The sequence below is a fragment of the Manis javanica genome, chromosome 11 (genome assembly GCF_040802235.1).
Source record: "Manis javanica isolate MJ-LG chromosome 11, MJ_LKY, whole genome shotgun sequence".
NCBI classification, from domain to species: Eukaryota; Metazoa; Chordata; class Mammalia; order Pholidota; family Manidae; genus Manis; species Manis javanica.
The window spans coordinates 104906548-104923661 of NC_133166.1; the positions used below are offsets into that span (position 1 = coordinate 104906548).

The window sequence follows — 17114 nt, forward strand, 5'->3', positions numbered from 1 at the left end:
GGGTTATCCGTGTGCACGCTGTCTCCCGGATGAGACAGGAGTCTTGCTGCAGTGAGGAGGCTCCCTCTTGAAGCCCAGGAGCAAGACCACACATGTGAATGTTCTCTGTCAAAGGTGACTGAGTCCACTGTGCAGGGCCTGGAAGTGGCTTTGGCTTTTGTGGCTGGCCTCACCAAGGCAGTGTCTTAGCCCCTTGGGATTAGAAGGTGGCATGCAGGCTCTGGGCTACTACAGGGAAGGCCTCCCCTGGCACAAGCTCTTTCGGTCTGATTCCTCCATTGCACGGTGGTTTATGATGCCTTAAACTGCCGCTGGAACACTGACCCGTGGCTTTATAGTCCATTATCTTTAATGGCCCAGAATCCGCCAGAAGCCCAGGGAGAGTTAATTGTTGCATCTGCTGCTCCTGGGAGCCGGGAGCAGGCAGCAGGCAGCGAAGAGCTGAGGTTAAAGAGGAACCATTCCCAGCTCCAGCCAGCATGCAATCTGGAAGCTGCAGCTGTCTGAGGCTAATTCTCCCCTTCATCTGCTCAGCCGTTTCCACAAATCCAATCAAAACCCGTGGCAGATGCATGCAAATCAGCACCAGTAGCTGCGAAGGGGACCCAAACCCCAAGGTGTTCAAGGACCCACATCCCCAGTTTTCTCCTCTCCACCCAGCTGTGCAGAAACGAGCAACTCCTGAGGTCTCAGGGGCTCCCCACTGTGGGTTTGGAGCACAGCACTGGTAGGGTTTTACAGTCATCTTGTCCAGCCCTTCTTTGCGTTGATAAGGAAACAGGCTCAGTGAGAGGAGGCCCATCACTGCGTCCCAGAGCCTGGACTCAGAGTCAGGACGGTTGGCTCCTAGTTTAACACCCTTTGCGTGTCCTGCACAGAGGTTCATCCCGGCGAGGCTCCAAATAGCAGGGCGAAGGGAAACGTTTAAGGGAGATTGGGGAAGAGGATAAACGGAGGGGGAGGTCAGGCTCCCCCCAAGGGGAAGAAAGTCCCTTAGGAGCCTCTTTGGGTGCTTATAAGCATGTCAAAGCCAAGTGATTATGATTTGGCACTTAGATGTCTTTCTCTGTGTTACCCATTTTCGAGTAGAAAGAGCTCTTTGCCCTCTGTGTGCATCAGGGTCACCGTGCATCAGTCACATAAAGGTGCTCAATTTGTTTCCTCATCTGTACATCGGGAATGCCCGTCTCTCTCTCTATTATCCTCTCTGTTGTAGAACAACAGTTGGTGTGGAAATGAGATGAATTAGTATATGTGAGTCACCTAGAAGCATGACAGTTACATAGTAGTTACTATTGTTACTATTATCATTATTACCATCACATTTATCATTATGATTATCATTATTACCACCTAATACCATGCATGTGTCTGGAGAAAACACCAGGAAAGTGCTGAGGGAGTGAGTGATTAATTTTGACTGCAGGGATGGGGTTGAACTCAGGAAGAAAGGTCTTATCTTTCTTCTTTATCTATATTAAAGGTAAAAATAAAGAGAGGCGGCTCTGTTCACCCAGTCCAGAGCCTACACAGAGCAGATGTTCAAATGCCAATTCCCTTCTCCTCTTCCTTATACTGGATATTAGACACCAGACCAGATACTTCTGCTCATTAGACTCTGCCACAGTAGACACACAGGTTGGCCTCTCTACTTTTCACAGCAATGGTAAAGGATTAATATCATTAACTGGGCCCACTTACTTTTATTCTCAAGGCTAATAGTTGTGTTTACTACCAGATCATAGATAAGGGCACACAGTGGATCATGGGTGAGCCCAGCTCCTGGTATGAAACACAAAACACAAACATTTCTGATAGATTATAAACTCTGAGCCACTTTTTTCTCCCAAAGGCTTGCAACAAAGGTGAGCAAGCCCAGTAAAGACACGCTTTACTCTTTCCAGACTGCACACGGAGCCTCTTGAATCGACTCCACATGCTTGGGGCAGATGATGGGTGCGCCAGCAACAAACAGAAACTTGATGACTGATACCATTGTTTTACCTTCTAAACAACCTATATCAAAGGCCACCCATTAATAAAAGCAGAAATTAGTAATATTGTCATCAGTTTCTATTGAGAGACCCAGACACACCCTTCTTTTACCCTCCCACCACCTACACTCTCTGCCTTGCCAGAAAGAAAATTCAGAGAATACCTGAAGCAAGAGCAGCACTGCTTTTAATGAAAGCTGCTGACCTCTGATGCTGAGATTATTGTTGCCCTGCCCTACCCGGGCACCTGGAATCAGAGAAGCCTAACACTGGAAGGCAGGTGAAAGGCAACAATCCAGCCTATCCCCGCGGCAGAAATCCCCTGAGATTCTGATTGGATGGGGATCCAGTCTCTGCCTGGATGACCTAAATGGCAGGACGTTCCCTGACTGTGCTGGGTGTCCAGTACCGCTACGTTGGGCTGGATTGAAGTCATCCTCATCCTGAGCTGGAGCACCACCTTTACTTTCCCCCTTGGCCCTCATCCTATTAGGGAAGACCAGGAAATACATGTCATCTGTCTTCCAAAGGCAATCATCATGCTCCATCTAAGGCTTCTCGCAAGTTCTTTGAGTCAAGGTTTGTAGACATTTCATGTTCTTACCACCCTTCCCAGAAAAACTCTTAAGATATGATGCTCACAAGAGGACCCAGTCCTGTAGATGTGGGCAGATCCTTACGGGCAGCACCTCCTTCACCTGGATGCCACAGGCCCATTAATGCAGGGGACCTGAAGGCTTTGAGGTGTCCTTGGTCAGAGTAGCATGTGGCCTGAGGATCTGTCCTAGTGACCTCAACTTGCTGGTCTAAAGCTGGGGCCCTGAGTTGTGAACCACAGGGCTTGTGGGAAAGGGGTCTTGCCCAAAAGCAAGGATAGGAGACCATCCCAGTGGGCTCAGCCCATGTCCAGGGCATTTCTCCAAGCTGGAGAGTATGGGAAATCTGTGCTAACTCCCGGGCCAGGAGAGGACTGACTAGTGGATATGTAAGTCTGGGGTTCAAGGGAGAGGTCTGGGCTGCAGGCTTTGCACAGTGCTAAGACTGGATGATCAGGGCTGGGAGGCACTTTAGACATTAGCTAGCCCACTGCTCTCATAGTATAGGTGGAGACACAGAAGCTCAGAGAGCCACAGATGTTTACCATAGCCATTCATTTGTTCAGTAAATCGTTATGGAGAACCTTCCCTGTGCCAAGCACTGTGTCAGGTGCCATAAACAGGACAGTGAACAAAACTCATGGAGAGGTGGGAGACAGACAACAATTAATTAAAATTTAAATAATATAAATAATAGAAGGTGTCAGTTTGTGGTAAGTGCTGTGGAGAAAACTGAGTACACAAAGGAGATGGAGAGTGCCAGGAAGTGGCTGCAAATGCTGATCATGGAGGATCTAGTGAAAAGTAATATTTAAGCAAAGTCTTGGAGGAAGTGAATAATTGAGGAAAAGAACACTGCAGACAAAGAAAGCAGCCAGTGCAAAGGTCCTGAGGCAGGAGCATACCTGGTATATTCAAGGAGGCCATTGTGCTTGGAGTAGACTGGGGAAAGAGTGAGGCCAGAGAGGTAGTAGGGGTCACATCATCTGAGGCCTTGCAGGCCAGGGGAAACCTTTGGCTTCTTTCCAGAGTATGATGGGGAGCCCCTAAAGGGTTCTGAAGAGAAGGGTAACTCAATCTGATTTGTATTTTGAGAGTCCCTCTAGCTGTTGCATTGAGAATAGATTGTAGAGGGACAAAGGGGGAAAGCAGAGTAACCAGGCAAGAGATCACTGCAGGGACCCAGGTGAGAGAACACATCGGCTTGGAACAGCAGGGCTGCAGTGGAGGGGGTGAGGAGAGGTCCGATTCTTAATATACTTTGAAGATGGAGCCAGAGAAAGGAAATCGGTTTGGGTGGCTCTAAGATCTAGGCCTGAGCAGCCGCAAGATTAAAGCTGCCATCGTGGGGCCAGGGAAGACTTCGGGGGGGATGGGACTGTGGGGAGGTTTGGGGGGCTCAGTCTGAAGGTCTGTCAGCATCCATGTGGGCATACCGACAAGGCCTTCGGACACTGCAGTCCGGAATTCAGGAGACACACTGAGCCTCGGGGCACACCAAGTTAAGGAGTCAGGGCGACGAGGACAGAGACACTGGAACAGGACCCTGGTAATGCATTAGGAAGAACTCAGGACCCTTAGTCTAGAAGCCGTTAGTCTCTGTGATTGCAGGGGCTACATTTTTCTTGTTCATAAATGTTACCCCAGGGCCTGTGATGGTGGCCTGGCACATACTAGAAACTCAGTAAACACTGATGAAACAAGTGACTCTACAGAAACAGAAGAAAAGAGAGTGGTTGTTGCTGATACTTAGCAGCGCCCCAGTCCCACGATCCTGAGGGCCAGACCTGAAGTCTCAGCTTCCTCTCCATGGCATCTACCAGGGAGCCTGTTGCCAAGGGGTTCCCACAGGGCCCCAAGCACCTGGCTCCCTAACCCCCTCCATTAACCTCCCTCCTCCCTCCAGTCCAGACCAGCTGGCTGGGAGCCCTAGACGGCGGCGGGCGTGCAGGGGGCTCAGAGCAGAAGCTTCGGCTCTGTTGCCAGCAGGGGAGGAAGGGGCAGCAGTGACAAGAACAATGACCTTGGCCCCCTCACCCCCACACGCCCACCGCCGGGCTGCAGGAAAGGAGATTTGTGCCGGGAACACTATTAATAACGCGTCATGGTATTAGAACACAAGACAAACTCATTGGGCAGCTCAATTTTCTGCCCATTAGAAGTCATTAGTGGTTCTGCAGGCAAAGCCAGAAAAAAAAGGGTTTTATATGGAACAATAAATTCCTCTATAAGCCACAAAATCACACAGATCTGCAGCTAATAAGCCCGCAAATGTAACATGATTAAGAACTGGCCAGGAAAGCCAGTTCGTACTGGGTCCGTCTCGAGAGGCAGCGCAGTCTGACGGGCTGACGCTGGGCCAACGGCAGAGGCACCCGCGTTCATACCTTGGCTCTTGATTGACTGGATGACCTCGGGCAAGTCTGCCCCTGCCTGCCTCGGTTTCCTCACCTGTAGCCCAGTGATACACAATCCCTGCCTTGTCTTCCTGAACAAGTGCTCGGGGGAGGGGATGAATTGAGATACAAGATGTGACAACCTTTTATGGGAAAAAAATTTTTTTGATTCTTTTAACTGTAGGGAATTATCAGCAGGATGACCAGCATTTGCCTTAAGATTAGGAGGCACCTCGCCCCACCCGTTAGCCTGCCCCCAGAGGGCTCTGCCGTGGAGCTGCCGGTGCGTAGCTGTAGCGGGTTGAATTGCAGCCCCCCAAGGACATGTCCAAGTCCTAACCCCAGAACCTGTGAGTGTGACCTTTTTTGGAAAAGGAGCCTTTGAAGATGTAATTAAGTTAAGGATCTTGTAGAGGAAATCATCCGGGATCCAGCGACCAGGGTCTTTATAAGGCGACGCGGAGAAGCCATGTGAAGACAGGGGCAGGGGTTGGAGCGGTGCACCTGTACACTGAGGACTGCCAAGGCTTGCCGGCAGCTCCCAGAAGGTACAGACCAGAGAGCGGCCAGGAATGGACTCTGCCTCAAGCCTGCCAGAAGGAACCCGCCCTGCCAACACTGTGATTTTGGACTTCTGGTTCCAGAACTATGGGAGAATAACTTCATGGTGTTTTTTTAAGTCACAGAGTTTGTGGTAATTCGTTATAGCAGCCATAGAAAACTCATGCAGTAGCCATGCCCTGACCACCTGGAAATTCTGGTCCACCTTATGGAGATGAGTCACTCCCTAGATCACTATGCAGTGACACCTCCGGGCGGCACCCTGGCTAGCACCTTAAGACACACTGTTGTCAAGAGGAGGAGGAGGCGGAGAAGGAAGAACAAGGAGAAAGAGAAGGAGAAGGCTCCTTGCTGTCCAGTCAGCAGTAAATGGGAGGGCAGGGAGGAGAAAGCCAATGAAAGTCAGACACCTACAGTGCTCCAGGCACTGCAAATATCACTGTATGAGTTGTAAACTGTCACCCCCACTTTCTATTTGTGGAAACCGAGGCTCTTGAGAGGTCAGACGACTGGCGCATGTCGCACCCTGGCGGCAGAGCCCAGATCTGAATCCAGGCTGCTAACTCAAGCCTGGTGCTTGTTCTACTCCAGGAGACCCCTAAGCCCAGAAGACCCTGCAGCCACAACCTGCCTGGTTTTCTGTCTCTGGCCAAAGGCTGACTACCTGGCCCAAGACTGAGAGGTGGCTGGATACTTTTGGGACCCAATCAGAGCTGGTTTAGAGCAGAATCTGTTGGCTTGCATGGTTTAAGGACACGGAGACAGAGAAACACTTTGCAGCCACAACTGCTGTTGATGCAAAAACGTTCTGCAAAAGCTGATACTAGGGTATCTGGCGCGGGCCCTGCCCACTCTGAGTTCTGGCTAAGATGCAGACATCAAACTCCCACATCTAGGGAGTCAGCGTGGGCCCCTCAGGTTGTAATTGCATTTGCTTGGCCTTTTTTTCTCTTTCTTTTTTTGGCACCGATGTTATTGGTAAGTATAGCTGGGGATTCGAGGATCATTAGTTAACAGCACTGAACAGCATCCTGTGGCCTCCAAGTGCAAATTTCCTAAAGGCACAGGAGACTGGTTTCAGGTCCCTAAGATCTCCTGGGAGACCCTTCCCAGCATTGTTTGTGGTCATGCTCCAACCTAGATACCTGGGACGTCCTGTAATTGATCTGACCTCACAGGAGCTAATGCTAAATGGAGTAATATATTAGAAGGGAAGAGGTTTGGCCTCTAGTAGTTTATCAGCACTTAGAAACTATAGAAGCGTGGGCAACTCACCCCAAATCTTGGATAGGTCTGATCTGGAAACTGTAGGAAACAGTACTTCATAGGCTGGGGACTGCCCCACCTCTGATCCTGAATTTCCGGGCATTGGTGGGGGGCATCCTCACTGAGGGAGCAGAAAGGAGGTGGGGATGCAGGACAGAGATGGTCCTGTCTGCCTCCAGCTGGGGTTTCTTGACAAGGTCCGGAATGGTGGTGAGGACATCAGGAGAAATCTGAGCACCGTCCCCAGAGCCTCTGCCTGTGAGGTCAGGCTTCCTCACAGCTCAGCAAGGCTTGTGCCTGGGGCCTGTGGATCCTCATGCTTCGTTCTGCTCAGCAGGAGACAGGGCACAGCAACGCCCAGCCCCTGGACCCTGCTCAGATCACAGGCATCTGCCTGACTCTTTGGAGTAAAAGAGGGCATGGTGCAAGTTTATCTAGCTTGCTCCTTATCCTTTGAGGTGGCCTACTGTGAAGATGAGGGAAGCAGGGCTCACAAAGGTGGGGCTACTGGCTCTGGCTGAGCAGCTTGCAGAGGTAGGCCCAGGGAGGGGACCCAAGCAGCCTGGTCTGCCAAGCAGAGGGCATCACAGAGACCATGTTGCCACGGGGGCCTCTGCCAGGGGTCTCTCCGCTGTACTGGGTGTGGGGCAGAAGCATCTATGTGGGGTGAGGAGTGTGAGAGGCCTGAGCCCACAGCGCGTGCACTGATTGTATGCAGAGCTCGCTGTGTGCGGTGCGGGTAGCTGTGCAACCACACGTGTGCTTGCCTGCAGCTGGCCCCTCCTCCACAGGTGGAGTGGCTGGGTGCCACCCTCCCTCCTAAGAGGAGCCTGTAGGTGAGCCAAACCACAGCTAGGGCCAGGGGGTTTGATCTTCCGTCTGCTGCCGGAGATGAGAGATGTCTAAGTGGCAGAGATTTACAGAGCCCGAGGGAGAAATACTCCTCCAGAGAGAAGCTCACATGAAAAGCCCCAGAGTAATAACTGACGCTGCAAAGCGTGCCAATTACGCAACAATTAAAAGGTTTGAGTATCTTTCTTTCCCTTTTTATTCTCCCAGCCCATCCTCCTCCTCCCCAAATCTGGCTGCCTCTGCAGGCTCCCCAGCAAGTGCTCTGGGGGATAGAGGATAAAGAACACACTTTCCCCCTTTTTAATTGGAGATCAAAAGTTGGAAGAACTTATCCCTCAAGGGTGGGGAAGAAAGGGGTGCTGTTGAGATTGAGGCCCTCAGAGAAGGGGCTGGGGGAGGAGAAGGGAGGGCAGGGCGAGTTCCTGACATGGTTTGCCAGGCTATGCAAGAACTTTACACACATCATCTCATTTAACCTACATGCCAACTCTGTACGCCCAGCGTTATTAGTGGTATTATATTGCAGATTAGAAAACTAAGACTCGCAGAGGCAAATGGCCTGACCAAGGTCACCCAGCTGGCAGAGCTGGCAATTCATCTGACGCCAAGGGCTATAGGCTTTGCCACCAGAGTTCTGCCTCCACAGTGTACAGTGGGGGAACTTTTTCTAGTATCTTAGCCTCAGCTTTCCCATCTGTAAAGTGAGTGAGGCCATGGGCTTTGCGTGACAGAGCCAAGTGCTCTGGTAGATGAAAGGGACAGTGGGTGCTTAGCGGCAGGATTGTTCTGTAATTAAGCCAGCGCCAGCTGAGCCAGATGCCCTGCACAGCCATCCAGTGATAACTGAGAAAGAATTAGGCAGCAGCATGCCCCAAAGGTGAAGAAATAGTTGCTAGTTGGCTTTTTAGAGGTGCCAACCCACACCCAGTATCTATGCCCCCTCCCCACTCGGTTTCCCAGCAGTACTAGCAGCCCCCACACCCCCAGGCAGATCACACTGGACTGTCCCTCCTGCTGTGCCAGTGCCCAGCAGCCCCAAACACCTCCCTGCAAGCTCTTGTATCCCCGGAGGGAGGACAGCTGCAGGCGCGTGGGCTTTAAGAGGGTCATGACCATCTCTTATGTCCAGATTCCCCACACAGCTAACTCACGGGAGGCTTGCAGGATTCACATGTGACCCAAGTGACTGAGGATGGCAGGGCACCAAGCTAGGGACATTCATGTATGTTTTCTCAGTTAACACACCCTAGACATGCTCTGCCCTAAGTAAGGGAGCCACACTGGGTGGGCCGCTTCCCTTGACATCAACTTGCTAGAACATTAATTGAGCAGGCTGAACTGTCCAACACTAACTGTCCAGCCATCTACGGCAGCTGGACCGGGAATCACAAAGCCCACATCACACACAGTGGTCAGGAAAGGCTTCCACGGTCCTGCTCCTGACTGGAGCACATGCCCTGCACCCCTCTTCTGGGCACCTAGGCATCTGAAGAGTGAGGACACAGGATGTGAGCCCTGCTCTGCCATTTCTCCTGCTTCAGGCTGTACCCAGGAAGCGCCCCCCTCCTGCCCATGGGGAAGAGCTGTGGGGCGCTGGCATCCCCGCTCCTTCCCCTCCACAGGTGCAGAAGGCAGAGGCCTCCTGGTAGATTTGCCAAGTGGTTTTCCCCAACACGCTCAGGGCCCAGCTGGTCTCTCCGGGTTTTCTCCTCTGCTGTTTCGGATTCTCCGAAACCCCTTACTTCAGGAGTGACGCTCCAGTGTGCTGTGTGCTGGCGGGCGGAGGGAGGTATGGAGAAGGGGGTGGGGTGAGGGGCGGTGGGGCATGGGGCAGCAGGAACCCATGGCCCTGGCTCCCTGCGCCCTTGCTCAGTCTCAGCGGCTCCCATTTGGTGGGCTGGGGGCCCTTCTCGCTCCAGCGGGCGGCCTGCACCAGGTGGCCCGTGCCAGGTGGCCCCAGCAGCCGGCTCCCTCATGCTCAGGGCTGCCAAGGGACCCCAGCTGGCATGGCCGGCACCCTTAGAGAGCCAGCCAGTTGTTTGCTCAAGTGGGGCCCTCTCAGCCCACTCTGTGGGGGCTGGCAGGACTCCAGAGGAAATGATGGGAGGGCTTGGGTGCATTCTGACCTTAACTGAATTCCAGGGTGATGATGTGTGAATAATATGGCTTTTTAAGAGTCAACAGCTTGGGTGCTTTTTATAGCCAGGCTGGAGCCCTGAATGGGCCATCTCCCTATTAATCATTTAGCTGTTAGATCAATTGGCAGACAGTACCAGCATCACCCCACGGTATTACTCTCCCTCTGTCAGCAGCCACCCTTAAACAGATGTCAAAACTGCCATCAAGTCAGCCCCAGCCCCACCCCCAAGCCTTCCAGTCCCCAGGCTCTACCCTAATTCTAGCTTCTCCTTACACTTCCCATTTCTACCAACTTTCCCTTTATTTCCCACTGGTCTCTGCTACAGGAATTCTAGGTTCCCCCTCGGGGGCCAGCCTGAACTCCCAGAAGGCACATTCCACCCACCTGAAGGAAGACAGGAGCCATGCGGGGTGACACCCCACAGAGAGTGCCAGGAGGGGCACGTGGGTGAGCAGGCGGGAAACAGATCCTCCGCTCCCCGTCCTGGGGTCTCTGCCCAGCCACCCACCCCGCCTGCCCCCAGGGGCTCGGCTTTCAACACCCGGCAGGCAGCACCCCTCCATGCACTCACAGGGTCTCCAGATTGTGCAGCCCCTCGAAGCTGTGAGGCCCCAGATGCTGGATGCGGTTGTTATGAAGATGCCTGTGTGAGAAGGAGACACATGTCAGAAGGGGTGCCCACAGCATCAGCTAGGGGCGGGGGGCAGGGAGCGGATGGTGGCTTAAGCACAGAGTGACCCGCGTGGCCCAGCCCTTTGTCTCCAGGGATACAATGATCAGTCAAGACCGGCATCTAAAGTCACAGCCCGCAAGGCTGCACTGACCACAGGCTGTACCGTTTGTTCTGACTTCCTATGGCAGGAAGAAGTCAGAGGGGTGCCCCAGGCCAGGTTAAAGCAGGCTCCCTAAGCTCCTGGGGAAAGGCCTGATGCCAGGGGCTCAAGTCTGAGGTCCTGCTCCGGCCTGACTCAGTGGCCAGACTCATTTATGGGAGCCAATGGCAAACCACTGCAGACAACATATAATTAAAGGCTAAGCTTTCTGTTATAGCTGGAGAGAGCTGTAGACAAGCTCAGAGACGGGAGGCTGGAGAAGCCGGAGAGGAAGGCTTTGTGGAGGCGGTGACCCGGAGCAGGGCCTCTAAGGGCAGGTGATGTGGACAGGCAGAGGGAAGGGTGTTCCAGGCAGAGCTAACAGCAGGACAAAGGTGGGGCGGTGGGCCTGAGCATGTGTGTCTGCAGGATGCTGAAGGGCTTGGCCGGAGCACATACGGGTCGGGTCGGTGAGAGGTAGAAGATCAGTTTGGGAGAAACTCCCAAGGTAAATAGCTAATTGAAAGTAAGTGACAGAATGTTCTTCCAACTCGTAATGAAATAAGCAAAAGCGGCAGAAACAAGACCCCACCCCAAATGTTACAAGGAGCAGAAGGGCAAGGACAGAGACTTAACCTAATGTGAATGACCTGCAACAACTGGAGGCCAAAGAAAGATTCTAGAGGCCCTAACCCACCCCCTTTCTCAAGGAACTGAACTGGCAAGAAAACAAAATTCTGAAAATTCTCCCTAAGACCCCAAATCTGAAGGGAAGCAACTATGCAGATATTCTTTCTTCCCCTCCCCACTTCTGGCTTCCAGAGGGAACAGTGAAAGGGGAAAGTAAAATAAAATTCCTCAATCCAGGCTACTCACTGAATTGCGGAAATGACTTGAAGCCCCAGGGAATTCTTGGGTGGACGGAGTGAACTCGTACATTTAACACAGTCTGAATCTGCGAGGGAGCAGAGCCCAGGTAGTCAAAGACTGGGTGCCACCTCAGAGCTTATCCCCTACCTTCACCTCCCCACTAGGGTGCAGATAAGTGGGTGGAACCTGACTTACTCACAGGACAAGCCCACCAGCTATAGCCAGGAGGAAGAAGGGGAGGGAGACAAAGATAATGCAGAACAAATAGAGCTTTCCAAGCATGAGCCCAAAACAGAAACCACATGGCATTTATGCAAACACCCAAAGAGAAGCAGGGAGGAGACAAGAGGATGCAAAAGACAAGTCTCCAAGCTTAGAAGAACGTGTTAACTAATGGATGAGGAACAGGAGGAAATTGATCACAATTGCCTTTTGCTACTAAACAATCCAATGAAACGCTGTTTCAAAGCAAAAAAATTTTTAATGAAAGAAAAAATGACCTCCTAAGGAAACAAATTGAGGACCAAAGCTCCTTCTCAAGAAAAAACTTGTCAACAAATTCGAAAGAAGGAATAGAATAAATGCTGCTGAAAACTGAATTGGTGTCAGAGATAACACTTGAGAGAATCGTGGCGAATACGGCTGAATGAGACAAAAAGGTTAAAACAGAAACTAATAAATGTAGAAGACATACAGCTGACTCCACACAAGGTTAATGGATGTCTCTGCAGCAGAGAATCCAAGAATGAGACAGAAGATGTATTCAAAGACAGCATAGAAAAGAAAATTCTCTGAAATGAAGGAAGGAGGGAATCTGCAGCTCACAAGCATACATTGTTCCAGGAAAATGTTCTACCTTGTGACATATTCTAGTCAAGCTATTAAAGCTCAAGGATTAAGCAACGTCTTTAGGCAGGAAAAGGAAATCACTTAAAAGAGGAAGAAATTGGGCTGGCCTCCAATATGTTGTTCAAATATACAGGCAACAGGCCTACCCCATCCAAGGCAGGCGGACAGGGATGGGAGACTGAGCCTTCCGTTCTGTAGGTGTCTTCCCCATCCCTGCTCACCTGCTCACCAGATCCCAGTAAGGAGACAGACCCATCCCATATGCAGCTTCTGCTCCGATAGGGAAAACACAGCCCCTGTGTTCTGGGAATAAACTGACTCCTCTTACCAAGGGGTTTAAATTTTTCCCATTTCTTCCCCGCCTATATCCCCACTGTCACTGAACTGTAATTTCATCCTCGCCTCATGTTAAATTCTCATCTCCATTTTCTACCTCCCTTTGCACCCCCCAGCATGCTGGTCTACACCATCTCAGCTTTTTAAACATCCAGCTCCAAGCCTCCAAATCCATCCTACAAACCCCTCATTGACCCTGGGGATCCTGGGCACAAATAGCAGCCCAGCCCCGGGCAGGTGTTGAGGTATATAGTCTGGATGAAGAGACGAGATGGATGGAAATGACACTACCGCGTCCCAGTAAGTCAGCCCTGGGGTCCCATCAGTGCCATTGCCATAAGAGGAAGGCGTTGCGTGCCCGGCAGAGCAGCCTGAGGAAAGCACAGGGTTGAGGAGAAGCCCCTTCTCTGCCAGCCTGCTTGTCTGCTCACACCGCCAACTAGACCCCTGTCCACCTACCACTTTAACCAAACTTCCTTCTTGCTTCCTGTCACACCCAGTCCTCCTTACTTGCCTCCTGGGCCTTCCTATTGCTCATCAGTATTCCCTGGACAGCTTTCCCCAGCCTCCTGTCCCCCTTCTCTGGTCACCTGCTCCTGGAAGCTTCTCTTCTGCAGGCAAAGGACAAAGGGGTGAAGTTTCTGGCCCCGCATCAGGTGAAGGAACCAGCTCTTCTCCTTCAGCTTTGCTCCTGGGCCAATAGGTTTTCATTCCTTAGTCTCTTGCCCTCCTTATGCCCAGTGGGCCCCCACATCTGCAGCAGGCCTGACTTCCCAATTCCATGATTTCCAGCCAGACTTTGGAGTCACTTTTGAGTCCCTTCTTGGTCTTCCACCCCCTGAACACCTCTAAGAAAGATCGATTCTTCCTTCAAAACTTTCCTCAGAGTCATGATTTCCCTCTCATCTCTTCTGCCACCTCCCTAAACTAGATCTTTGATGCTATGCAAAAGCCTCCTAACTGACCTCCCTGCCTCCAGCCTCCCCTGTTCCTGGCCATCCTTCCAATTAGCCTTCCTAAAATACCCGCTTCCATCATTGCTCAAGGACCTTCAAGCTCCCCACCGCCATTGGCAGACAAAAGCCAAGCTCCTGCCCTGACACTGCGAGCCCCCAAGCTCACCTTCCCAGGCTCTCCTCCCACACTCTGCAAGAGACCCCCTGCTCCTGCCAGACCGGCAGCTGAACATCCCTGGCTTCCCGCCTGGTGCCACCTGGAACGCTCTCATTCTCTTCGCTTCCCCGAATCTTCATCATCTTTCCAGGCCTGGGACCCACACCACCTTCCCCACAAAGCCCTCCCTATCACCCTCCTGCAGTGGTGTCGCCGCCCCACAATCCCTGTGCTACTGTGAATCTGTACCTGTCACCAGGCTATCTTGGCAGAAGTTAAGTTACACTATTAGCTGTCTTTTCCCATATTTATTCTGCCATTTCAACAGACAGCCCCTTTGGGGCAGTGGCTTTATCTCCTAGTTCTTTGTATCTTCAGTGCCACATAGGGTTTCTATGAAAACTTACTGTGGCTCGTTTGTTGGGGATCCATCATGAGGCCCCCATTTTTCCACCAGCTTTGTCTCTCAGAGACCTGTCCCCAAATGCTCAGGATGTCGCAGGGGTATCACCCGACCCAGAACCAACCACCTCGCTCTGTCTGCCCTCTATGAACAGCTGCACTGCTTTGCAGAAGGAAGGATGGTGTGGCCATCCTGGTAGAAGAATGGGGTCTGAAAGGTCATTCACCTTGGCCCTCCCGTCTCCCAAGACAAACAATTAGACAAACAAATTGGTGCCTGCTTTTTCATCTCTCAAGTGCAACTAAGCATCACATGTTGCCGGGTTTGGAAAATCACACCAGATTTCCAAGAGCAGGGCCAGCAATGCCGCCAGTTAGCAGAGTCACGGACACACATGTTCCACAGCAATTAGTGTGTAACCCACAGCAATTACATATGACCTCCAAGCCCTTGGTAATTACCCTATGAACTTACCAATCATTCATAGCAATTAGCTGGGCGCTAATTTGCACTCTAAAGCTCCCCCTGGGAAAGCAGAGTAACCCCAGTCCCCAATTCCTGCCAGGAGAGCTATCTCCCAGGTAATTATCCTGATGGGGTTTTGCTGTCTAATTACAAGTGATGGCTGTTCTTGGCTTCTTCAGGCCTGGGAAACGAGATGAATGTATCCTATCCCTGTACCAAAGCATAAGACTGCATCATCTGGTTGCCAAATATACTAGAAATCATGTTAGAAACTCTTGATGTATATTCCAATTGCCACAGTATGCTTATTGCATTTGCACACTGAGAAAATTATAGCCAAACTCCTGTTTTCTCATTATGGTCCTCTGGCCTCTCAGAGCACTTCTATGGCTCTGATGTCATTTAGCCCTCCTGAGAACACCCTGGGGCCAACCAGGCATGATCACCCTCATTTAACAAAGGGGGAAACTGAGGCCAGAAGTTTGGGAACACAAAGAGAAGAGCCAAGCTATGCAGCCCAGCTCGGGATAACCATCCAGTGCCCAGCAGGACTCAGCAGGGCCGGGGGCAGAGTGGCACTCACAGCACCACGAGGCTGCTGAGGTTCTGGAAGGCGTAGTCGGGGACGCGGCGGATGCGGTTGAGGGCCAGGGTCATGGCCTGCAGGGCAGGGAGGTTGTTGAGGGCCCTGACCGGGATCTCGGCGAGTACATTGTCATCCAACCACAGGTGGCGCAAGGAGGACAGCCCCTCAAAGCTCCTCTCCGGGACCAGGGAGATGACGTTGGCATCTAGGCGCCTGGTGGAAGAGAGGACGGAAAGCATCAATCCAGGGCACAGTTTGGGACTGGGCTGGGCCGGCAAGGCCCCAAGCAGGGACTTCGGGGTACCCTGGGACTAACACTTCAACTCAGCCACCACGTGCCCTGTGTCCCGCCTCTCCAAGTTCCCATATTTCACCTCCATTCCAACCCCTGATTCCTGATCCTTTAGGCCATATGTTCCTATTTATAATATCAACTCCTCCCTTTAGACCCAAGGCAGAACCCCCAACCCTTTGTGGATAACCAGTTTTTCCCTCATACCCCAGGCTTCTAAATCTACGCCACAGCTGCCCCTCTGCTGTGGGAATCACACTAGCTTTCCCAAGCCTGTCCACCCCACGGCCACGTAAGAGATGTTTCCACCATTGACAGAAGGATATCTCCTCCCTCTGGATCCCACCAAAGAAAATGCCTCCCCAGAGATGCAGGCACCTCCCTATCACCCACCCCAAGCACCCCCTGCTCCTTGTCTCCTAAAGGACCCAGTTTGATGGGTGGCATGTGGACCCAGGGTAGCATTGCTGGGTTTAGCAAATAAAAATACATGTTTCCCACTTAAATCCAAATTTCAGATAAATACCACATAATTTTTAATGTAATATGTCCCATGGAATATTTAGGACAATGTTCAGTTAAATGTGAATTTCAGATAAACAAGGAATAGCTTTTTAGAATAAGTAGGTCCTATGTAATAGTTGCATTTCATATGGCAACGTCTGTATGTACTCTCAGTGAGCACGGAAGGAGCGTGGGCTTAGCCACCAGACAGACCTAGTCATGTGATGGCCTCAATGAGCCTTTTGGCGTGGTTTTCTCCACTGCGGTTTGACTGCCCACCCAACCCAGAGACTGTTTTGAGGTCAAATGTGGACAATGCACAGCTCAGGGCAGGCCACCCAAGTTACCTTTCCTTCTAGCAAGAAGGCTGTCCAGAGGGGCCCTGGGGCCCCGAGGGGAAACAACTGCAGGTCCTCCTGGTAGTTTCAGCTGTGAGGACAAAACATCCCCTTGGAAGCAGATTCCCCAAGGAGCCAGAGAGGAAGAGAGGTGGCAGCAGAGGAGGAAATGGGGCAGTACTGGCCTCTGCTCTCCCCCTGCCCCTCTCTCATGGGGCATCCCCCTCCTCTCCCAGGAACCTCTGAGCCCGGGGAGCCCCAAGGCCAACGGACTGGCTGTGAAGAGGTCCCTTCCTTTCCCGGGCAGGATGCGTGCCCTCTGAAGAAGTTCCCCCATCCCCCGGAGTCAGGGCTCAGGCTGCCCTGGGATCCAAGGTCCTCTGCGGGCTGGGCCTGGGCTCCACCGCCATCTGGGTGGGGAGCTGCTCTGAGCCATCCGCAGGGTCACCCCTGGGACTCACAGACCCTTCTGAGCAGCTTCCTGCTGCCGCTGGGAGAGCCAATGCAGGCGGACGCTGGTTTGGCAGCAAGAAGAGAGCAGTTACACCAGTTAAGCTCCGGAATGAAATCAGCAATCCCCCACAGCCCTTCTCATTCTCCCACACGGGCCGGGACTCCTCGAGCGAGCCCCGAGTATAATCCCTACCTGTGGCGATAGGGCAGATCGGCAGGCACCTCACAGGCCAGTTGGGGCTTGCTCGGCCTGGGGAAATAGCTTATGCTCTTTAAGGCCAAACTGCT

General features: G+C 52.1%; 1 protein-coding gene across 1 annotated transcript in view; it reads right to left on the reverse strand.

The window, feature by feature from the left end:
- LGR6 (leucine rich repeat containing G protein-coupled receptor 6) overlaps positions 1-17114 on the reverse strand; it is a 106852-nt gene that overhangs the window by 23424 nt on the left and 66314 nt on the right. Inside the window, exons 5-6 of the mRNA XM_073217149.1 lie at positions 15237-15452; positions 10377-10448 (exon numbers count right to left, since the gene is read on the reverse strand). Of these exons, the coding sequence (XP_073073250.1) occupies positions 10377-10448; positions 15237-15452 (288 nt within the window). The remainder of the gene's footprint in view (positions 1-10376; positions 10449-15236; positions 15453-17114) is intronic.